General features: G+C 39.7%; 1 protein-coding gene across 3 annotated transcripts in view; it reads left to right on the top strand.

Annotated features, from left to right (window-relative positions):
- Window positions 1–24,375, top strand: part of LOC121302715 (F-BAR and double SH3 domains protein 2) — a 79,538-nt gene that overhangs the window by 9,338 nt on the left and 45,825 nt on the right. For all 3 annotated transcript variants that reach the window (XM_041232810.1, XM_041232809.1, XM_041232812.1), the window contains exon 3: window positions 5,094–5,139. In XM_041232810.1, coding sequence (XP_041088744.1) covers window positions 5,094–5,139 — 46 coding nt within the window. The remainder of the gene's footprint in view (window positions 1–5,093; window positions 5,140–24,375) is intronic.

Below are 24,375 nucleotides of genomic sequence, written 5' to 3'. Positions count from 1 at the left end.
TGTAAATATAGCACAAGTTACATAACCTCAGACTCAAAAGTATTCTTGTGGTAAAACAAATATATAAAAAATACATTTTAAACCAAAGTTATATTTGCGAAAGGTTTTGGGGGCACACGTGACCATTGTCCCTCTTGAAGACAGACGGACGAGGTTGGCTGGGAATGCGACGTATGTTTTAAACCTCTGCGTTCTCACTGACAGTCATCATTGAAACTCGCATGCAGAGTAATTATGTCCTATACCATCTCTTAATTTGAACTGTCTGGAGTTGTGTTCATTCGAGCTGCCTGCTCTTTTTTGGAGTGGTGAATTTCTGTGTTGGATTGTGCAGAAGTGAATTGTTTTGGTTCATTGGCAGCAAGGAATGGGGTATGCAAACAAGCAGCTAGTCAGAGCTGGGCATGCTTGGAGACTGACGATCCTCTCAGACTGGTGTGAAGTGTGCTCACATGCTGGAAGCAAGAAGCGTGTGTTTTTTTTTTTTTTTTTCCCCAAATGCTTTTCATTCCTTGCAATTTGTTCGGCTTAGGCTATCCAGTCTTTACAGTAACCATTACAGAAAGCCTTTTAATTTTGGTCAAGAAGTGAAGAGCAAATGCCCAACCTCATTGTTCTGCGTTGATGGTTTGTGAATAATATTTTGAGTATACTGTAACTGCAGCTCATTGAAATCTTGTGCAAGTCGAGATGAGGCAGTTATCTGTTTAGCTGGTAGAAATCAGGGACTCGGAGTAGTGAAGCAGATAAGAGACGCGCAGTTCTTATTTGGAGGGTAGCGTGTGTAGTATTACCTGTGCAGGTTGGGTTTGTTTTCACACATGGGTTATCGGACACAGGAGCAAGTCTTTGAATTGAGTCTGTGTCTCACTGTTGCACTGTGGCAGAAGAGCTTTGTTCTTGCAGGGATTCCACAATTGATACTGCAGATCCCAGCATGTCATTACAGTAATTACTTGAATAGCGCAATAACATGCATGGACAAAACCAACCGCTCTTGCTATATAAATTGAGTGACAATCTGGAACTAATTGAGGACCGAAATCCAGTTCTCTTTTAAATATATGGTACATATATTGTGTGCTGGGGAACATGAGAATCAAAGTATGTGTTAAAATCAGATTACAAAAATCTAATCTCCCCGCCCCAGCCCCACACACGCCCACACAGCTGTGCGCAGCCCCAGTAAGCAAACCTGCCTGTCGGCTGTGTGGTTGATGTAATCTAAGAGCACTACAGATCTGTACCTCCCAAGGACAGGAGGTATTGCGTAAGCAGTCAGACCTGCTTTCACTATTGTAAAGCCCTTTTATATAACCTGACAGAAGGTGGAGAATGTGTGGAAGGCTGCTGCCATTCCAGACAGGTACTGTGCAGTACATGTACCGTATGTCTTCACACAGCAGAGATGATATTTTGTAGCTCGGGATTCCTGGAATTGACCCTGGAATTGTTAAACGCGTTGGCCTATAGTGAGTTTTGCATTTGCGTTCCGTCCAGAGCTGAGCTCTGGGAGTGCAGTGTTGTCCCAGTAGGATTCTCTAGTCTCAGTGTTTTACCTGCAAATACTGCTGTTTGTTGTCAATCAAATGTTTAGTTGAAGAATCGCCGGGTCTTTGCCGCCTCTGAACAAAAGATTAGCTAGTCTGTCTACAGTGCGTGTCTATATGCGTGGATATCAATAATGAGTGTCTGTCAAGTTTAGGCAATAAATATCAACTGTAAACCTTTCTGTTGCCAAACAGTTAGGGACAGTTGGTTGGAATTTAGATGGGAAAATACTCTAATCGTTTACGTCCTGAATGCAGTTTAAACAAGTACGGCTTACTTATGCAGGGCTTCAGACTTGCACTAGTCCTGTCCCCTGTCCTAGGTTTTAGAACTTCCTTTGCTTCAGGTATATTTAAATGACCAGGACCCTGGTAAATCTGCTCTGAACCGTTACATGTATCACAGCATATAGGTTTTTCAAAAGGTGGGGACGGTTTATTTAACATCAAACTTCTGGCTCCTGATCATGTACATATACCTAGCTGGCGGTAGCTCTGAAACCCAACACAGAGTGCAGGGCTTGTGCGGGTTTCAAGGTGGCATTTAAAGAGCCCCATCCATCAGAAACTGGGGGGGGTCTGGTGAGGACCCTAATACAGAGGATATTCATTTGGAAAGGAAAGCAAGTATATTAAACTGTTTTCTTTCTGGAACTGATATGCCTGCTGAAAAAATAAATATAGAAATAAATCATTATTCTGTGAGAATTCTGCTCCGTCAGGTTCCTACTGTAGGAACGTCAAAGTATTTGCAGAAAGTATGACTGGAACATCGAGAGAGGCCAAGATTATAGCAAGCTCCATTTAGGGAGTTCTGGAGGATAAAAAGTTAAAGTCATAATAAAACCTGGCATGGCTTGCACTGCTGCACAAAGGGAGTCATTTCCTGTGCATCCTTGATCCCCTGCATTTTTAAAGAGTTACTGTACAAATCTGAAATACCTCAGTTGGCCTAACTATAACTAATTTATTCCTCTTGTTCGATGCAAAGGGATTTGAAAACCATTTTCTGTCTCCAGTCATCCCATCCTTGTGAAAGTTAAAAGCACCCCTGTGGCCTGTAGAGCTTTCAGACATTGAGGCTTTAAATATCTAAAAAAAATGTGATGGCTGAAACACAAAGGATACACACAGGCAATCCTAAACAAGAAGAATAACAATACATTTGTTAATAACATGCTGTTTTAGACCTGTACCAAGTCACTGGCCGTGGAAGATCAGAAGGTTTGTGAGTGAACTTTAATAGCCTGTCCAATACTGCACTGCATTGAGAACTGTGCATGGAAGAGGGGGCACTGGTAATGCAGCAGGTTGGTGACAATAAAGTTAAAGGCTTGTCTTTGTCTCGCATTTCATCCAGGGGATTACCAGCAATGCAAATCAAAAGATAAACACAGCAGCTTTAACTGTATTGTAATTCTCCAATGTTTTTTAAATGCTTAACATTTTTAAGACGGTATTAAAAACCTGTACAGTAGGCGTATTGGAATTTCACACAAACAAATGCTTAAAACCTTTGCTGCCAGCAAATTCCAAAAGAATACTGGTTTACCAGGAATTAACCTGAATAACCAAGAAACAGCCAGGGGCAGTGTTTGATCTAGTGCTGTATTAGATCAATTAATGTCGCATGACAGCCTGTTGTTTACTTGTAATAATATGGTGTCTTGCTGAATGTGTTTGGAGTAACCTCCACCCTGTGTGCTTTTCAAAACTAGTCTGTGTTTGTAGGATGCTACATATTTGTGAACCACAACATTGTATTAAATTGAAAGATTGTCAAGGGGATAAAGTGATTACAAATGTTGAAATTGCTTTGGACGGGTCCCTGCCCATTCCTCAGAGATGAGGGAGTCTGCTGTGTAGTTTCACAAGGAACCACAGAGTTCTTACTTGTGAAACATTCGTAAATGTGTGCAGTGTTGAATTTTGAAGCGCCTGTCAACCAAGCGCATACAGGGTCTGGTTTTCTGCTGTGGGAAATGTTTCCATGTAATACATTAACTATGGAAGGTGCAATTTGCCCATAGGGGGAAATATAGGCCACTGTACTTTATCTTGTTTATCATGACTAATACCAGTTTGCTAAAGGAAGGGGCAGCTATTTACAATCGATCTGCATCAGTACAGAATCTGATAGAAAAAATACAACAGCTTTTTAAATCAGAGCCAAACTCTTAACCTGAAAGAAAGGTTTATTGAAACTGTTTAAATTGTGCTTTGGCTTTGTAAACTAAAGATAATACTGTCTTGTCTTATTGTGAAATGACAGGTTAGTAATTAGTGTAATTACAGGTTAAGAATTGTAAAGAGCCTTGTAGGAAACGCCTGTTGCTGCACAGCACAGCACTTCGACTGGCGACGTCGATCCCCTGCATAAGCTTCTGTATGCAGAGTGGTCATTACCACAGGTGGCTGTCTCTTTCTCTCATTGTGTCTGTTTATCCCTGCAGGCTCACGGCTACACAACTTTCATTTCCTCTTCAGTCAGCACAGTGAAAAGAGTACCGTGTGTGTTTGGCAGGCAGACTGGAGGGTTACACAGCTCAGTCCTTTAATTAATCTTCAGGTACTTGAGTACCAAGGCTAACTGACTCATAGAGGTCTGGAAATGCTACAGAAACAATGTATTTTGGCACAAGTGTCAACAGTAAAGGTACATTTTAAAGGCAGTGACTTATTTGACTTGGTATTTGTTAACCGTTGTGTGATATATTTAGGAGTTAGCCTATATAACCTTGTGGTCTGAGCCAGGGTCTAACCTAGAGCAAGTTACCGGACCTCCTTGTGTGTCAATATTACTGATCGCCTTGGGGAAAGGTGGAGTGATTGAGGCTGTAACAATATCTGTATCTTTTTATCATAACACCGTGTAACAAGGTCCTTATTGTTTAGCTGTTCTGTGTTTGACACACTGTGTTACAGGCAATATTGTTTTGCCCATAGGAAACTATGCTCTACAAATGAGCAATTACAGCATTGTGGCTTTGTGACCATGTAAACTAATTGTATTTACTGTGGCGTGCCTGGCTGTGTAAAGTGGGTTGTTTTTTTTTAACATTTACCTTTGTTTTGTATTCTGGTCGTGGTGAGCTGTTCTGTTAACTTTCTGGATCTGTCCTGTGTGGAAGGAAGTGACAAGCATCTGTCTCTTGATTTGTGAATAAATCTAGCTCTTGGTGCAGCTGCCTGCTTCCTTGTCATTAGTAAACAGGATGAAATGAAACCCAAATTGGGTCACCTTCTCAACAGACGAAGAAGGAAATGCTCCTCGATTTGTGGTTGTCTGTAAATCATGTGGCGAGAGGTGTTTTACAGCAATTCAAAAGTAAAAGGGAGAGGCCTGATGGCAGGTGCAAAGGGTTTATGAACTGGCATTAAAAATGTGAAATGTCTGATTTTTGATACAGGTGGTTTTGCAAGTGTTATTCATAGGAAAGTGAATACAGTGTTTTATAAGAGCCACTGGACATTTTGGTTTACTTTATAATCTATATCAAACAATAAACTGAACTGAACTTTTTTTTTTTTTTTTTTTTTTAGGGCTTACAGCCAAAAGAAATCTGCAATAGAAAAGGACTATGCACAGGTAAGACGTGGTTCATTTTTTTTTTTTTTTTACATGTTGCTTCCAAAAAATATTGTAATCTGAGAGTCTGTTGTGTTGGCCCATATAGATGTAAAAGTATTTGATACATTTAGACCAATGCTTCTATTGGAGTTTGTAACACTAATGAAGGTGTTAATGCTGCTACACGCCAGACGCCATGCAACAAGGGAAACTGTGCACCGATATGACAAAATGAATATAACCTATACATCTTTCACACCACAGACGACACGACAGGGACACCAGGTCGACACTGGAGCGATGCGAAAAATAGAATTTGATCCTGTTTTTTGTGATTGGGTATGACCAATCGGAGAACAGCTTCAATGCATGTGGTCCAGCAGGGTGAAGTGTCTAAAATGGCATAGGAAAAAATACTTGCCATGGGAAAAATACCCAAAGTTTTGTGACAGATTGTCCCAATTATAAAGATAGAGATTTGAAAGGTAATATATGGGAGGTCATTTAGAAGGCACAGGATCAACCTGGTATGTGTGATTTATTACCATATTTGTTGAAATACCATCAGAGAAGGCATACATAATTATTACACTGAACAAAAATATAAACGCAACATGTAAAGTGTTGGTCCCATGTTTCATGAGCTGAAATAAAAGATCCCAGAAAAATTTTCCATACTCACAAAAAGCTTATTTCTCTCAAATTTTGTGCACAAATTTGTTTACATCCCTGTTAGTGAGCATTTTTCCTTTGCCAAGATAATCCGTCCACCTGACAGTTGTGGCATAACAAGAAGCTGTTTAAATAGCATGATCATTACACAGGTACACCTTGTGCTGGGGACAATAAAAGGCCATTCTAAAATGTGCAGTTTTGTCACACAACACAATGCCTCAGATGTCGTCTTAAGATTTGAGGGAGTGTGCAATTGCCATGCTGACTGCAGGAATGTCCACCAGAGCTGTTGCCAGAGAATTGAATGTTCATTTCTCTACCATAAGCTGTCAGCAACATCGTTTTAGAGAATTTGACAGTACTTCCAACCGGCCTCACAACCGCAGACCACGTGTAACCACGCCAACCTCCACATACGGCTGCTTCACCTGCGGGATCGTCTGAGACCAGCCACCCGGACAGCTGATGAAACTGTGGGTTTGCACAACTGAAGAATTTCTGCACAAACTGTCAGAAACCGTCTCAGGGATGCTCATCTGCATGCTCGTCGTCCTCACCAGGGTCTTGACCTGACTTCGATGGCCACTGGCACGCTGGAGAAGTGTGCTCTTCACGGATGAATTCCGGTTTCAAATGTACCGGGCAGATGGCAGACAGCATGTATGGCGTCGTGTGGGCGAGCTGTTTGCTGATGTCATCGTTGTGATCAGAGTGCCCCATGGTGGGGTTATGGTATGGGCAAGCGTAAGCTACAGACAACAAACATAATTGCATTTTATCGATGGCAATTTGAATGCACAGAGTTACCGTAACGAGATCCTGAGGCCCATTGTCGTGCCATTCATCCTCCCCCATCACCTCATGTTTCAGCACGATAATGCACGGCCTCATGTTGCAAGAATCTGTACGCAATTCCTTGAAGCTGAAAATGTTCACCTTCTTCCATGGCCTGCATACTCGCCAGACATGTCACCCACTGAGCATGTTTGAGATGCTCCAGATCGACATGTACGACAGCGTGTTCCCGTTCCCGCCAATATCCAGCAACTTTGCACACCCATTGAAGAGGAGTGGGACAACATTCCACAGGCCACAATCAACAGCCTGATCAACTCTATGTGAAGGAGATGTCGCGCTGCATGAGGCAAATGGTGGTCACGCCAGATACTGACTGGTTTTCTGATCCACGTCCCTACCTTTTTTTTTTTTTTTTTTTTTTTTTTTTTTTTTAAGGTGTATCTGTATTCCCCGTCATGTGAAATCCATAGATAGGGCCTAATGAATTTATTTCAATTGACTGATTTCCTTACATGAACTGTAACTCAGTAAAATCTTTGAAATTGTTCATGCTGCGTTTATATTTTTGTTCAGTGTACATCATGTTGAGAAATATGTACCAGTCTTGATCATAGTTTTGTCAATAGCTGCAAAAGTATCTTGACGCCCAATGAAAAATCGCATCCCGTCTGGTGTGTGCCACCCTTTAGTCTGAAAATATATCTGTTTGACTTGCCATAGTGTCTTATGTTATTATCTCAAGAGTAACACATTATCAACTAATAGTGTATTTTAGTGGAAGTTAATCTGCGAGGGCAGTTCCAGGCAAGAACATTCCGAACAGAAAATCTTTTGACCCGAGAAAAGAATTAAATAAATACTGGTATTAATAGTCTCTGGGTGAGGACCTTTGGGTCAGACGATTGGTTTCCAGGATATAATCTGTGCGTGATATCTGTTTTGGAACAAAAAGTACAAATATGAAAGTCACCCTGATTTTGTCAGTTTGTGATGGTGAATATGACTAGGAATTCAAGTTGAAGCAGCTGCTGTGCTAGTCACCTAGTTCCTTTCTTTATTCTGTGTAATAAGGGATCAGGATTTCTTTTCAGAACAAAACCAGATCTTGCTTTCTTGTTGTGCACAAGCTTGAGGTACTTTGTTAACGCTGTAGACAGATACCAGGGGATTTTCATGATTGCTTAAACTGTACCTGGGTCCTTGAATATCAAAAGAATAAGATTAACTCAGTCTTTCTCATGTATAGTATTTCAAAAATAAAAATCCCCATGGTACAGTAATAAGCACTTTTTTTTGCGTTATTTGAACTAGGGAAAATTTAGTATAAAATAACAACACTTTCTAAAAAATAATAAAGTAAGTGCTGCTTTATTTAGTAATGTGGCCTTTTTAGTATGGGTTGTTCACTCCAAAGGCTTTTTTTAACTGGGGAAATCAATTTCACTCTTTCTAAATTAAGCTTTATTGCACTTTTTTACTTTTTGACCTTCTGATTCAGAGAGGCAAGTATGCACCATTGTGAGCAACCCCCCCCCCCCCCCCCCCCCCCCCCGCCTCATTCTATTGTTACTTAGGCATTCTCAGCTGTGCAACAGGAATTCCTGCTCGGCCTGGTACTGTAGTTACAGCAGAGCGCTCTGTCCAATCCAGAGACAAGGCAGGCGTCAGGAGCAGAGCGAGAGTGAGGATTAGGACAGGGAGCTCGGCTCAGACTGGCTGCTGAGTCAGCAGCCCCGCTCTCCGCAGGACAGAGCCGAGCAGAAAGTGTGCTGATTAAAGCCATTAGCAGCTCAAGTGAGAGTGCTGTGTGTGGTTGGCTGCAGGTTATCTTACTTGCCTGTTTAGCTGGGAGGCTGACTGAATACAAAGGAACACTGTGTGCCTGCAGTGTGAGCAGGAAACAGCCCTGTAGACGTTTTGGGCTGTGCTGCCTTGCTAGGGATAAACCAGTATTGCCTTATCCCTGGCTCTTTTTATAGCTCTCTTTATTTTAAATTTCTGCCAAAGTTTCAGTCTCTCTAAATCAAGCCTGATGTCAGCAATCTGTCCAGAATGACAGTGTTGCGTATTCAGTCCTGTATTAAAGGACATGTGCGCTTTTAAAGGTCCATGTCTATAAATGTATGTATTTCCCATGTCAAATAGTCTGGATATAAAGACCCCCTGTCTAATGTCATTTATAGATAGTCATTTGCGTGGTTTATAGCAGGCTAGACTGTCTCATGGGTTTACAATAAAGACACACTGAAGTTCTTGGAAACAGACAATTCTAGGTTAAAGGGATTAAGTTGTAATAAACTGTCATACACGCAATACCCTGAATTAAAAATGGACAGAGGGGATTGGATTTCACAGCTGCAGACTAAGACAGGTTAATTGGATAAAACATCAGAAGGATCAAGGAACATCAAGCTGGCACTGTACATCTCTTGGCTTTGCTTGATGGGACCTGAACATGACACGGTTTACAGATTTAATATCTCTTATTACAGATACTGGTGCACCAAATAAAAGCTCCTCTAATCATAAAAAAAATTAATTAAGGCTATATTAAAGTGTAAAAAATAAAAAAAAAAACACTGCTGCTCACACCGGCAGAGAAGATGAATCAATAGTAATCCTGAATCGGAGGCAGCAGAAACAGCTGTGTGATGGACGCAAGACTCTGTTTCATGTGCCCTCATTTACTTTTACATTAAAAAAAAAAAAAATGCTGTACTTTTTTGCACTGGGGTAGACTAAATTCTTTGTGAAAAGGACCCACTTTGTTCAAGCAAGTCTCTGTCTTGCACCACAAACCGTTCTGTTCCCGTTAGTGAGTGGTAATAGATTTTCAAAGCCAGCTGTGCCTAATTGCCTGGCTTACCAACCCGTTTTGCTCATTTCCATCCTTCAATATCTCTTTGTTGGAATTTTACAAAATCAGAAGGGGTTTAGGGGGAAAAGATACTATTTAGTTGTCTTGATTTGTGACCACAAGCACCTGATAGATCTGATGAACCATGCCTCCAGTATCTAGCAGGGGCCCCTGTGTTTATTGTGTTGGAATTCTGTGGTGTTTGGAATTCTGATGCCGGGCTGGGCAGCTCATTTCACCCATCTGTTTATTAGTCTGCTTCTGCTGGTTCCAAGAGTAACCTCAGTCAGGGGTGACGTACTCTTGCTCCAAAGGTGCTCTGTTTCGGTCTAAAATAGCCGACTCTTGTTTTTGTTCATGTCTCTCTCTCTCTCCCTTAACAAGCTACCCCAGTTGTGTGAAGAATAATCCCTTGCCGTTCGCCTGAGTGGCCATTTATTCAACTCTTGCATGAGCCCAACTGATACAGTGCAGCTGTCTACACAAATAAACTTTGTTTTATGACTTGCCTGTTAACAGAGATGCCTTTCAGTCCGTGTGGGTTGCTACATCATGCTGTCAGTTGAAGCCTTTGTGACATCCCTGTATGTCAAAAGTGGCCAGTGTCCTGTATATCGCAGGATACAGTATACAGATTTGGAGTCCTACCGAACCAACGGCAAAGAAATTCCACTTGTCGTATTATACAATATTGTATAGCGGGGGTTGCACAGTACAAGCTGATATCTGTCCCACAAGAGGCCAGAACTTGAATGGGGTGAAAATCAGCTTGTATCATTGTAGCCCCTCCTCTATATATATATAATCAAGTTTTAAGAATAATTAAATATGATTGCCATTACATGTAATATAAAGACATTTCGGATTGGTGTCGCATAAATATAAAGATACAGTATGAATTGTAGCTAGTGAGTGTGTCGGTAGCTCTGCTTGTTGTATTCCTGTAATGGCAGTCAGGTTTTAAGGGACTATACTTTGAATTGTGCAGGTTAGAATATGTTTGCCTGGTAGCATAATACCAAACCAATTGCTTCTAGTCACCAAACTATTTTAATAGATATTTTAAAGTTAGGAGTGTCAGTGGCTGATCAAGAGCTGGGGACCCCAGGATCACCCAGAACCTATAAGACCACCGTGCAGTCCCCACGTCAGTCTTTACATGCTATCTGGTTACTGCAAAAGCTGCAAGCTTTAATGCTGCTAACAAGGTTTCAGCTTGTGCTTGTAACCACTGGCGCGGGGAAGTCAATTATTTCAGCACTCTGATACCTTATCTCATGTGTTTTAGATTGCCTTTTGTTTGATTTTTCTCCTGCTGTCTGTTCTTGTGGTTTATGCTACTGAGAAGTAGCTATTGAATGAACAACTTTTGAATCCTGGGTAACCACAGAATCCACTAAAATCAGATCGTGTATATAAGTCCCACAGGGGGAAAAAAAACACGTGAACTGAACTTTGAGTACACCAGACAGTCAGTAAGTTTACATGACAAAGTGTTTTCACGAAAACTGATGTGTTCAGAAAATTGATTTTCTTAAAACGTCGCTTTTCTGTGTTTACATGATTTAGGCAACAGAAAATCTAATTAGAATTCAACTATATACATGGATTGAAGTGTTTGGAAAACGCAGGATATTTTCACATGCAAAGTACTGTTGTAGCCTAAGTACGATTTGAACAGACCGAACATTTCTGCGACGGAACGGAGACCAATCCCATAACTCAAGTGCTTTATCAAAGTGTCAGGTCTTAAATTCAAAGATAACTATCCTATACCACTATTCAGATTCCCCACAATGTGCAATCAGCCTTTCCAACAGCTCATCCTGGTCTATATTATCAGTTTCTTTTGCAGACATTATTTTAAATTATCACTATGGGCTATTAACAAATGCATACAGACTTTCACAAATGTATTACTTTATCCCTAACTAGACAAATGGATGCATGCAGACTGACTGCAGGTTATTATTATTATTATTATTATTATTATTATTATTATTATTATTATTATTATTTTCTCTGTTTTCTAAAACCATGTCCAGGAGAAAAGGGTCAAAGTGTGCACGTGCGCAGTACGCCATTTCAATACGTTTTCCGAAAACTGTTTACATAATATACATTTTGTTAGTTTTCAGAATGTAATCGGAACTTTCTAGGTGCTGTTTTCGGAAAACTGACTTTCCGAATATTCCAATATATCTTCCGAGAACTGTGTTTACATGATACTTGATAGCGGAATTAGTTTTCCGAAAGCATTGTATTCTTATGCTCATGTAAATGCACTGACTGATGGATTTATGAATGTGACGTTGTATATTTTATACAGATTTATACAGACCATAATGTATACTGAAGACCAGTGAGTGAATCTACACAGTGTGTGTGTGTGTCTTTTTTTACTACCTGTCAACCTGGGCTGTTTTTCATGTTTGTATAGTTTCAGGGTTGGAATGGGTGAGGTGCGGTCTTCCTTTTGGGCTTAAGTAGGTGGTCTGGGTGAACTCAGCCAGTGCTGGCATACCGCTGTGATTTCATTGGGTTTTTAAAATCTGCGTTGCATTTTGTGGTCTGTTATGTGAAGGCACTGGGTATGAGAAACAAGCCAACGTCTGACAGCCATTGAAGGTCCACATGATATGGTGGATTCATTGCATTCCAAGATGTAAAGAATGCTAATGCCTCGTTATATATTTTGGGATCTTGTGGATTGCTTTATTTTAACCTCTTGAAGAGAACCTGATCTTTTGACAAAGCTTATAAAGACAAAATTGCTAATAAGGATAAACGCTATGTTTGGAGGTTATGAAACTGCATTTTAATGAGGGTACAGTAACGCAGGGCTCGATTAACGAAAACAGAAATTAATACTATTCTGCGTTGTATTACAGTGTTTGTTATCATTATTTGTCCATTTTATGATAAATAAATTTGTTTTTTCAGTTGTGCAACACAGTGACGCTTGTATGTTATATATGGGAACACAGTTTAGTTTTAGTTTGTTAAACAGAGTAGAATATAGCTATTAAAATGTAACAAAAACATTCCCATGGATTAGTGATTAAAAGCCAGTGTTTTAGGCCAAATCTAGGCCACTGGTCGACAAAAAAAAAACCCTGAATTTTCTGAATAAATAAGTAGTTATTATTGTGTTAAACTGTATTGTTTCTTTCTGTGGCCAATTAGCTTTACATATGAATCCTAAGCAAAATGAAACAGCATCCTACACTTTTGGCATTGGTGGCCTCTATTTGTTGAACAGGAGGCCATTTTGGCCTTGTCCTTTTTGTTGCAAATTTAGAGCCCTGAGTAATGGATTGTTTGGGTGGACAAATTGGATATTTTGGGAGTTTTCAGCCCATGGATGGCAAAGCTTACTGAACAAGAGTCTATTGTTTTAGCACGACGGTGACACAAAGCACACTCCTCCTCAATTTATTTTATTTTCCCGCTCAGAAGATTGGTCAAAGTACTGTCGTGGACTGGCCTGTCGGAATACAATGTATAAACCATGTTGAGCCGACCTGGCAAGAAACAAAGGGGTAAGACCAGGGACTCGCTCACTTCCTGTGGGAGTCTGAAAGAAGAGCTGGCAAGGCTGGCTGTGGGTTTGTACGAGACACATCTGCGGTCCATGCATTCCAGGCTACGGGGAGGGAAGGTCACACAGTTTACAACATTTGGAATTCTGTTCAAGAAATCCTGTTTGCCTTTGTTGTGTTATTCATTATCGCAACTGAGTGTTCAAACAGTTTTGGAGAGAATAATATTCTGGCATGTAGGCTGTGCTGCAGTGTCACGCTAAGTCCATGTTTAAACTGTATTTCTATATTGTTACTTTTCTTGTCTCTCTCATGCCAAAGGAAAAGTTTTTGCTAAAGCATAGGGGGGTCATTCACCAATCATTGTAAAAAAAAAATAAATAAATAAAGTAAAAGAAACAATGGTGTTTTTTGAGATTTTTATGTTTATTTTTTATTGTATGATATTTTGGTGGTAACATAAGCAACTTTTATAAGTAAAACACATGCATACTTTCAAAAAATGCTGTTAGAAGTGGAATGAATTCAGTGTATTTCTTTAGCATACTACAAGCTTGTATAATAACCCATATTAAGTATGTGTTGGTAGCCTGACTATTTAACAGGTTGCTGTTTATCTTTCCGGAATCTCTTTAGTAAATGTGCAGCATACAGTATGTGCTGTACATAGTGTCCAGTTTGTTCACTGATTAGCTGAGTACAGCATACAAGTTCGATGACAAACCATTTTAGTTGTGGCCCCTCGACTAGTTTTTAGTTTTGCCCTTCCGTCCTTTGTTTGCCTTGATGTCCCCAGTCCGTTCCTCTTTGATTGTGGTTCTCTGCCAATTTGCAAACTGTTGGCTGAGAAATGCATAACCTTTCTATAAAGCTGTCTTTTGGGATCCAGCCAGGATTCCCATCAATCTTCTTTTTTTTTTTTTTTTTTTAATGCCTGGAACCAGATTTCTATTCCTGACATTTTGCTGCACAATACAGGGCCATACAGTTATGCCAGATACCTGCAGCATGTTGGCCTGTGCCTATTTTGAGCATGGTTGCTTGACAACACAAAAGTGAGCACACCTTTTAACAAAGTAACATGTTTTCATTGATCAAAAATGTTGTGCAGAGTGAACAATTGATTGCTGACGGGGAGTCCTGTCCATGTCTTGTAGAAGCTGTGCCACATTCCAGGCTCCAGTGATCTAATTATTTATTTCCTCTTTAACTATTTACAAGACCAGGCTGAATTCAAAAGACTGTTTGTTTGTTTTGTCTTTTAAAGTTAAATTCAGATTTGTTGATTTGCACTGTACATATAATAGTCATGATGGAATTTGAAATGGTTATTTAGTGATGTATGTGTTTAGCATTATTATCTACACTGTACTGCTCTTCTAACAACAGGAGACTTTCTTTATCCTAACTTTTTTTTTTTTTTAATATAAAATTCTTAATTATCCACTGCGTGTTTATAGATTTTAGAGATGGGAATGTTCTTCGAAGACCATAAATCGCAAACCCTCGAAGTGAAGGAACCCAGAACTGTAACCAAGCTCTTTTGCTCTAAAGGGTTAATGGAAATAGGCTGATGTTTCCCTGCTTCTCTGATCTCCCAGGATGATGCAGTGTTTGCTCTCGGCCTCGTCTGGCACAGAGTCAGGGGCTCTGCTGGCAGGGATTGTGTTTCACTCTCAGTGCTGGCAGACTGGAGACAATGGCATGCCTTTGCATCAGCAGCATTCCTCCCCTGGTGTGTTTTTTAAGGAGACTGTTCTCCAGGGATCATCTCCCATCCACCATTGGGTATGCAAGGCAGTCTGTAGCCTGGGGGGCTCAGCATGGTTTTTGTGTTTTTTGTTTTTCAAAATTAGTTTTTCACAAGTCAGATTAGGGAACTGGGACAGTTATGTTTTGTTTAAATGCACAGGGAATTAATCGGACTGTTGATTTATACGTAATTATGGGACAGAATTGTATTTACCATATGTGCATTTTATTAATTCATTCTGTTCCAACAGTGTAAATGAGCAAATGATTCAACACCACCAACTACAGAATGATATGTTTTATGTAAATGTGTGTTTTTATATCTAGCTATCTATCTCTGCCTAGATCCTGTATCAGTTCATACAGTAGTATTATAGCTACAGTAGTGTAACAAATCTCAAGTGCAGTGTGTATTTGTAGTCTAAGAAACACTAAAGGATGCATACTGTACTAATGAAGCTGTGTACACTAGCAGTCAATAACCTATTGTAAAGGTAGATGAAGTGTAGTCAGTATTTGCTAAATGGGAGTCGTGCGCTGCGTGATACAAAATGAAAGTTAACACCCAGGCCCTCTTGCCAGGTTTATCAAGTCACATATTTTTTTGTACATGTGACTGTCCTGGGAGGTGCTGTATAATACCGCCCATTTATGTTACACATGCAAGGCTGCATGTGCATTGTCCCAGTGATTTTTAACATATGTGTTGTACTATATGGTTGAACTGGTTGATACTAAGAAAGTACATGAAGTGGGCGTAGAAAATATCCATGCTGAAGCCAAGGCACACAGTGTTGCTTTGAAATGGTAATGTGGTGTTAATACAGAGGTACAGTTTCCTGCTACCTCGACTAACCAATTCCAGATTCACTAATGGCTGTAAAGTGCACTCTTGAACACCTGTTCTGACACACAGCATCAGTCTTTATTCCTTTTCATGTGACAAATGAAATTGTCTTCTGTTAAAGTAAATGGTAATTTCACTGTATCTGTGAGCTCTCTACAGTATGCAACACTGCAAGATGTTAAGTATTTTTCTTACCATCCTGAGGGTTTTCTTTAGTGATAATCTGCATATATGCAGAATGATCTTTCCTCCTGTGAGAAGTGATGTCTGGTTCATGCCAGGGTCATCATAATGCTTTCTTCATTGGAGGAATAAATGAAAGCTCAATTCTTTCCAGGCAGAGATCAAGGCAGGGCTGTCTGCTTGCCTCCAATGTGGGTGGCTGACGTGCGGCAAGCTATCCATGAAGATGGATTAAGAACGGTCATCGCTACTGAACTTGAGATCTTAAAAAGAAATGTACAGATTGCCTGTCGCGCATGTGAATGGCTGGGTGACAGCGTGTTCGTTTGAGGATTTCTGAAAAGCTCTGATCAGATTTTAATCTGGGATCCGGGGGAAAAAAAACTTGGAAAATGCCAGCTATTAAAACATTAAGCTTTACAGTAATAGGGGAATTACATGATTTGAATTGATATGTGGGAATGTTAAATACAATCTGAACTTTCAAGATTAAATTACTTTATTAACCAACTGAGAGTAAGGACTTGGCAAAGTGTCTGTTCTGTTCTGTAGAATGGGTTAACACTGTCCAAACTCGAAGCGCTGTAGGAGTTTGTTCTAGTAATATTTTGTCCACTTTAAAACTTGATATTCCTGCCTCAGTTCAGATATACAGAATTAGTAATGTCATTTTTAGTGTTTGGGCACCTGCCAGTATTTTGGTGTTTAGCAACCAGAAGAACTGTAATTTTGTTTTGTAAAGAAAATTTTGGCCAATTAGGTACATAAAAACTCTGTTTTTAAATGGTGATTTTTGGATGTTTTCAAACCTGAAATTACCCTCAATAGTTTTTTTTTTTTTTTCTACACTGCCAAAAGTTTATATAAAAATATATTTCTTAAATCTGAATTGGTATTTTTTCAACATAAAAACAAATCTACCCATTAGTCCTAATTTGTTATTAAATCTTCAGCCTCATCCTCAGTTGTTCGTCATTCCTAGAAAACTGATAACATTTTTGCTGTACCATCGCCTACATGGCTTACTCAGATGCATACATTTGAATTGTGGATGATTTTCTGTTCAGGGATATTTTGTAAGCAGAGTGCGGTAAATTGGTCAGAAAATGGCCCACCCCCAGCAATGCAAACCAACACAGGTTAGGCAGGCCATAGTGTAAAGTGGAGAGCGAGCTTAGTGTTCTTAGTCATTGTTGGGCAGTTTTTGATTAATTGGCTACTGACTTGAAAAAAAGACTTTACATTATATGAGAAATCAAGGAAGCTAAATATTAACCCTGTGCGGTCGTCACATTTCAGCCTCATTAATCAGAGTGTGCACTGTTACCACAGAGACTGCGCCCCACAGTCACCTGGTCCTGAGCAGTGCAAATCAAAACACCCGGGCTCAAGTGCCAGTGAGTTCAGGGAAAGTGATGGGCTGGAGGAGTCGGATAATTTATTGTCTGTTGTAGGGTTGGGGAAGGGTAATTGTTTGTCTTTTACCCAGTTTTGTTTAATTATTTACCTTGGTTGTCCCAGATAAGTGGAGACTGACCTGCATGTTCATTAACCAGCTTCACAGCTGTACTGGAGGTCAAGTGATTGGCCAAAGGTTAGAGAGGCATTGTTGGTGCTTCAGCTGGGATTCCTGGTATCCCAATACAGAGAAGCCACGAAAATGTGTCCTTGTTTGTCAGAATCTGCTTGTAAGTATTGTTCAGCAACTTTTTCATTTGCTTTCGGAGCCATGAGTAGCTGAGGGTCCTGGGTTCTGCATTGCAGGAGAGCTTCGCTTAGCTTCATCCACAGCATTAAATGTGGTACCATCGCCTAGTGAAAAATGAAGGGGTCAGCATTTTCAGTCTGGTTGCGATTTGAGATTGTTTTATCACAGATTTTTAGAAATACACTGAGGGCCACCTTCCCCTGCCGGATGCAGCAGATTGACTGACTGCAATTTTCTGACTCTCTTGTTCTGTTCCAGAGCAGTGTTGAGCTGTGTTATGCTGAGCACTGAGCTTTTACATTTCATTCCAGGACACCTCATCCCATACAGTTAATTAGACAGTAATCGGACTGAACCCTTCGTTGACTAGTTTGAGACCGTGTTTTTTGTAAGTGCAAACAATATAAGATAAGTTGGATGGGGGAGGAAAAATGCAAAATGCATAACAATTTGGTCAATTTCCAAAATACGAAAAACCGACTATTTAAAAATTTGACTTGAAACACTTTACTACTATTATGTCTCCTGGTAAAATTTTTTAGATATAATTTTGTAGTTTCCTTGATTTTACACGATGTTAAATAAAAGATCTGAATTATGTTCATATAGGTTGTTTTTTTTTTTGTTGATTGTCTTAATCCTGCAATTCCAGGCAATGCAAAACTTTTGCCCATAACTGTACTCTGCCTTATTTGTACATGCCCTCAACTTCCAAATGACTACACAAGTGAGTTAACAAAATCTCTTTGGCATCTGTCCATAAAGCATCCTGATGGTGGCTTTCCAATTACAGTTCAGGCTTAATCCTTGTCTATGTTAGAACAGTAACACTTTTCTGTGATGCAATATTATAACAGGAACAAAGATGCTTCTTGTCATATCTTTGATCTAATTTTATAACTGATCTTTTTGGTGTTGCTGAATAGTGTCAAACCTCTTTTTATTAAATACTGTTACCCTATTAGCATGCAATACATTTGTGATGTCTATTAAAAAGCAAATATAAATGAAATGGCTGTTAGTTGTGTGCATTATATACTATAGTAAGCCATTCAGCAGGTTTGCTGTTGTCATTTTGAGTTTCTTGAAAATGGTAAAAATAAATAAATAAATAAAATGAAATAAAGGAGTCAACCGATATTACAGGTTTTGCAATGTCCAGTTTTGAAATAATGGCTGCAGTTATTAGTTGTATTAATTAGACCCAATTGGCTGCCTTGATTTCAAAGAAAATCTAAAACCTGACAGATAGGGTTTGTTTTTTTAACAGCACGATCAGACCAGTGACCCAAATTGTTTGGAATGCATTCCATCCTGTTGCAGTCTGTAAATATTGTATCAATTTTATTATGCAAGGAAAGAACCATTTCAGATTGTAACCACCTTAAGCCCTCAATCTTGCCTACTGGGATCCACTATTTCTATGCCTCCATTGTGTTCTATTGCATCAGGAACTGTCTGTTTGCAGTGCTGCGTATTACTTGGGCTGGAGCTTTAGTAGCACATATATTTCCCACTCAGACCCCTTGCTCACTTCCTATAGTGGTTTTCCCGAAATAGATAATGGTCTCCTCTTTACAAATATGCAAAATATAAACATGTTTAAAACAATCCCACTGGTACAATGGGAAATATTATCAATTTACTACTAATGCAGAATGACTCTGGGACAATTGTTCTTCATTTGACCCTAAAACATGTTCATGCAACAGTGACTGCCAGTATGCAATTAAGTGTGGAATCCTTCTAAAGGGGGAGCACCATAGTTACAATTCTCTACAGTAGACCCAAATTATGTTTAAGCAATAAAATAGCAGAGGTAGCATCATACAAAAAATGTTTTTCCTAGAGAACTTGTTTTTATTTTCTGTGGATCTTTCTCTCATATGGTTACCAGATGGCTTCTCTACTTGAATGTCAAAAGTCAAAAGTAGTTCAACTAGAAGCTGATTCCATGCCCAGGTGGCCACATAAAACTGCAATGATCTGGAGCCTTTATTTGTGTACTGCTGTGCAAGATTTTAATTCTGAAAATCTACTGGCCACAAATAAGTGGGAAGATGATGAGGAATACTCTTTCAGCCTACATTTAAAACCAAAGGAAATGGCATTAGTTTGGGATTAACTATGAAGCGATTTATTTCCCAGCGAGTGCACTGCTGATTTTGTGTGAGGGGGAGTAAAAAGACAACACCTGATAATGTAAAGCTAAAGTTCTTACACAAATTAAAAAATTGTCTCAAATAAACCGTAGAAAATGCAGCATGTGAAGTGTATTATACAGACTTTTATAGCATACATTTACAAGTTAAAATAATATGCACCGAAGAAAATATTAGATAGCTGAACAGAACTAACTTGCACTTATTATTCTGAGCACCGCTCCTCTCCTGCTTCATCACAGCTGGACTCACAGCCACTTGAGGCAAAGCAGACGTGCCCGATTCGTCCGGCCGTGGAGACTTCAGCCATTGGTCAGGGTATTGTGCACAATACTCATTAAGTGTTTTCCTCTTGCGCCCCATTTTCAAATCAAACTAGTAACTGTCACTGTATATACCTATACAAAAGTTTACCTACATCTTAACCCGCTAATTTCAAAGTAGGCGCTTGAATGACTGGCACTGTAGCAGGGAAATCTTGGTGATTGACAGTCATTTAAACGAACGAGAGCATTCTAGCACTGCTTCAGCCAACGAGATCTGTCAGAAAAAGAATGAAATGACTGATGGTAAAACTACACTAGTCTATTAAGGGACAACCGAGTTGACTGACAGCAACCCCTAGCCATTCAGAGTGGAACAGAGACGGGACAGACAGCAAGTATGAAAACTACACAGACCAGAGGCGATTTATTATTTTTGGTAAGAAAAAAAAAAAAAAATAGCAAGTGGTTTTACCAACATTTATCCTATATACATTTATTTCAGTTAAACTTTGAGAATTCGACGTCTAATGAGCTTTACCGATTTTAAAATCGAAAAGTATCAAGCCTACTTATAATTTAGGCTTCCATGTCAACATCTCTCTACACTTATTGCAGAATATTTAAACCTTTTGAAGACATTTTCAATTTGTGATTAAGGAGACTACCGTACTTCAGAAGACAGAAGCCTCAACTTATTACTGGCTCATTTCAAGGGCCATTTCATGAAAATATTTGCTAAAATTTGGTTATATCATCATGTGTGTAGTTTCCCATAAATGTCAAGTCGAAGATCATCAGTACTGCAATCGGGTGGGTAGATGAGGAGTGCCACTGGTGCTTTCAGCTGCCCATTAGCCAGAAGCATTGCATAGCCGTGGTGGGTGTTAAAAGTTTAAATTAAGTGTGTGCTGCCAACGCACCATCATAGTGTGGCCATCGAGAAATGCTGTTTGTTGGAAAAAGTACATTCCATGCCAAGTGTCTGCCCACAATGATTTTCTTTTTGTCACCGTTCTACTGTACAGCAGCCACTGACATGAGAGATTCTGGCATCTTCTGTGTCTGTGCTCATTCGGTGCTCTGCAGGCCCTGCCTCACAGCAGCTGCACAAAAGGAACCGTGTTGCTGCGCAGCGCAGTGGTGTGACTGTAAACAGCTGTCGTTTTGTAAAGGAAGATCCTTTCTCATGTAGCAGCAGCTTCTCATGGGGCTGGGGGTTAAGGATTGGGTTTGCAGATTTAAGGAAACCAGCTTATTGTTACTGATCCTTTAAAGAGACGAGGAGACCACCGCAGAGTTGTTGTGAGCAACGACAAGGAACCAGACTGGTTGGAAAAGCTCTGTAGAAAACCTGGCAAATTTGAAATCTTACTCAAGCAAAGGCTTCAAACAATTAAAGTCGACAGAAAATCTTTCAGGTCTTATTGATTCCAGACTAAAAATGTGCAGTATCTGCAGTACTGTAGGCTACATTGTGTTAATACCAACATTATACCAACATTATGTTATCTTAAAGAAATACTGTAGCCTCTTTTTATTCGTATTGCTATTATAATATTGTATTTTTTTACAAGTTAACTAATACACGCCCATGCAATAGTTTTATATAATAATAATAATAATAATAATAATAAAAATAACTAGGAAAATGTGTTTGCAATATTACCTGTTCATTTTGTGAACTAGAATTTCTTACCAACTAAACATTAAATGGAGTCTACATATTACAGGACAGCACTGTATTTGACCTCCCATAATCCGCTTGTTTGCAGAGTGACCAGACTGACATCAGCTGTTCTGTAACCCCCCCCCCCCCCCCCCCCCACACACACACACACACACACACACACACACACACATACACTAGTGTTCGAATGCTTGAGCTGTATTTAGACTGCAGTCTTGAGCTAGCAGTTCTGTGATGCAGTACCCTCCCTCCCTCACTCCCATCTTGCTTTCCAAGAAAAAAAAGTGGCAGCAGCCCTCTCCTCGGTTTGTTTTTCAACATGGAACAATTACCTCTTCCACACTGAGCCCTTCTCCCCTTCCTGGGAAAATCGCAGGGAAAGGTCTGCATTTGCATAATCATCTTTTAGTGCTGTTGTGGGCGGTCTCTTCTGTGGCGGACGGGAGAGACAGCTTGGCCACCTGTCCAGAACAAATGAACTTAGCCTTTGTGGAACATTATCTGTTTCTCCAAGCCATTATTTATGTGTAATGAATAACTTGATTAAATATTTGTATTAAAAAAAAAAAAGAGAGAGAAAAAAGAATGAAAAGTCCATCACTCAATGTTCAGTATTCGATATTATAATAGATTCCCTTTCTGTGAAGAACACCCCCACCCCCTGTTGTTTGTTAGTGAGTAAATGTGTATTTTTGTGTCAGTGTCTATATGCTATATATGTGTGTGCTTTCTTTTTACCCATGGATGCCTTGTGTGCACGCATGTCTGTCTCTTTCTTTGTGTGTGTGTGTGAGTATGCATGTCTGCACGCGTCTGCGTCTGTGTGTGTGTGTGCACTGTTCAATTCCCCACACAGCTGTATTTACCGGCTCTCGCTTACATAGCTTTTTATATCTGCCTTTGTGTATCATCGTCCTCATGAATATTTAAAGAGCTGGAGTGTGGGAATGAAAACAAGGCAAGGAAAACATGCACAAAAAAATCCTTTTTTGCCCCTTAAATTAATTTGAATGGTGTTTTTGTTTTCACTGCCTTACCTCCTTTTTTTCGTCAGCTTTAAATAATACTATTGGAGGGGAATGTGAAAAGCAAATGAATGAAGTAAGAAGGAATGGGAGAGGGCTCCTTATCTGCAGAGCAGCAAATGCCCTTGCATTAATTGCTCTTGAATCAGCCTTGCTTTAAGCTGGTGTTAGCAAAGTGCACACTTCCTAGAAACCCTCTACTGTTAAACAGTGGTTTCACTCAAGGTTAATCATGTGTGTTATACTGTACAGCTATGGCCAAAAGGTTTGCATCACCCTAGATTTTTTAGGATTGAGACTTAATTTACAAAGAAAATAACTGTATGAACATAATTTTAGATCTGTTTAACATCATGTAAGCAAAGAAACTATAAAATTATATTGCAAAAGTCTGCCGGAAGCCATATGCATTCCATTGTGTTTTAAGACTTCCTTGATCCTCTTGGGACCTCATGAACTCAATGAGGTGCTGAAGGGTTGAGTTATCCTGTTGATTCCTTTACACCTTATTCCAGTTTGTTTAGGTTGCGTGGTTTACTTTTCCTGGTTTCCTGTCCTATCAGACCCCAAATCTACTCAATAGGGTTGATCTGGTTAATTTCCGGGCCAAAACTGAAGTGGCGTGGTACTGTTGTCTTCTAACCGTTTCTTTACTTGTTTGGCTTGATTGCAAGGGGCTCCATCATCTTGGTAGTAGAAATCACCATGTGGGAAATGGTTCTGAGCCATAGGGAGGCGGTGGTCTTGGTTTTCATGTACCCAGCCCGCCAGATAAAGTTTTGGGTCTGGGAGTAACTTACCCTGTAATTTTAACACTGAGAGAGTAAAATGAATTTTTGGGGGGTAAAATGCAACATTACCTTGCAGTCTTGAGTAGTCTTGGTAAACACTGTACAATATTTAATGGTAATGGGGTAGGCATTAAAAAAGAGCCTGCCATTTTAACTACAATGTTACTTTGAACTACTGTACAACCACGCGTGTGTTCTACAAGGTTCTTGATCAGCTCAGCTCATTTTTTTCCAAGGTATCACACTGACTGCAAATTAGTTCCATCACTTTTATATTTTAACATTAAATTCTTAAACTCGGTGAACATATTAAAACTTAAATATAAAGCCATACAGATAAATAAAATAAGGACATCCGTTAATAAGTTATGAAACAGTTTGTTTAAAGGCACCTTTTTCTAGTAGTTGCCTCTGATGATGGTTCCAGTTGGAATTGTAGCTGGACTGGAGTGTTTACGCTTCAATCTGTGTAGCTTCAAATTTGCTCTTACTGTGATTGGCTGCAAAGACAACAGGACTAGCCAGAGATTGGATAGTGTTTGTTGGGTTGGTTTTTCTTGTGTACAGTTTCCTAGTAACTGAAGACATTGTATTCTGGGAGATATAGTTAGTGGAAGTTTTAAGGGAGACAGTCAAGCTGTGCAGCAAAATTGCTTTGTGTATTTTTACGCATTCAATTTAAATTTAGTGTGTATTTCGGATTTTTTTCTAAATGCTAAAAAACAGCAGGTACGCAGCTTGTCTGGATCTCTGCATGTTCCAGTCCTTGTTCGTCACTGTCCCCTTGGGTTGAACTTGTAGGGATCCTGAGCCTTTGGCAGGAAAGCATCTCCAGACATGGACATGTTTCAGGATGCTTCGTCACTGGGACGGTACACTGTGGATTGTCTCTTTTCTCCTTTGTGCCTTAGGACTCTTAATCCACCTCTGTTTCCAAAACAGCTGAAGGGGGTCTCGTCAG

The sequence above is a fragment of the Polyodon spathula genome, chromosome 30 (assembly GCF_017654505.1).
Source record: "Polyodon spathula isolate WHYD16114869_AA chromosome 30, ASM1765450v1, whole genome shotgun sequence".
Classification (NCBI taxonomy): Eukaryota; Metazoa; Chordata; class Actinopteri; order Acipenseriformes; family Polyodontidae; genus Polyodon; species Polyodon spathula.
The sequence above is the reverse complement of the archived record's forward strand: the minus strand, read 5'-3'. Positions and strand labels throughout refer to the sequence as shown.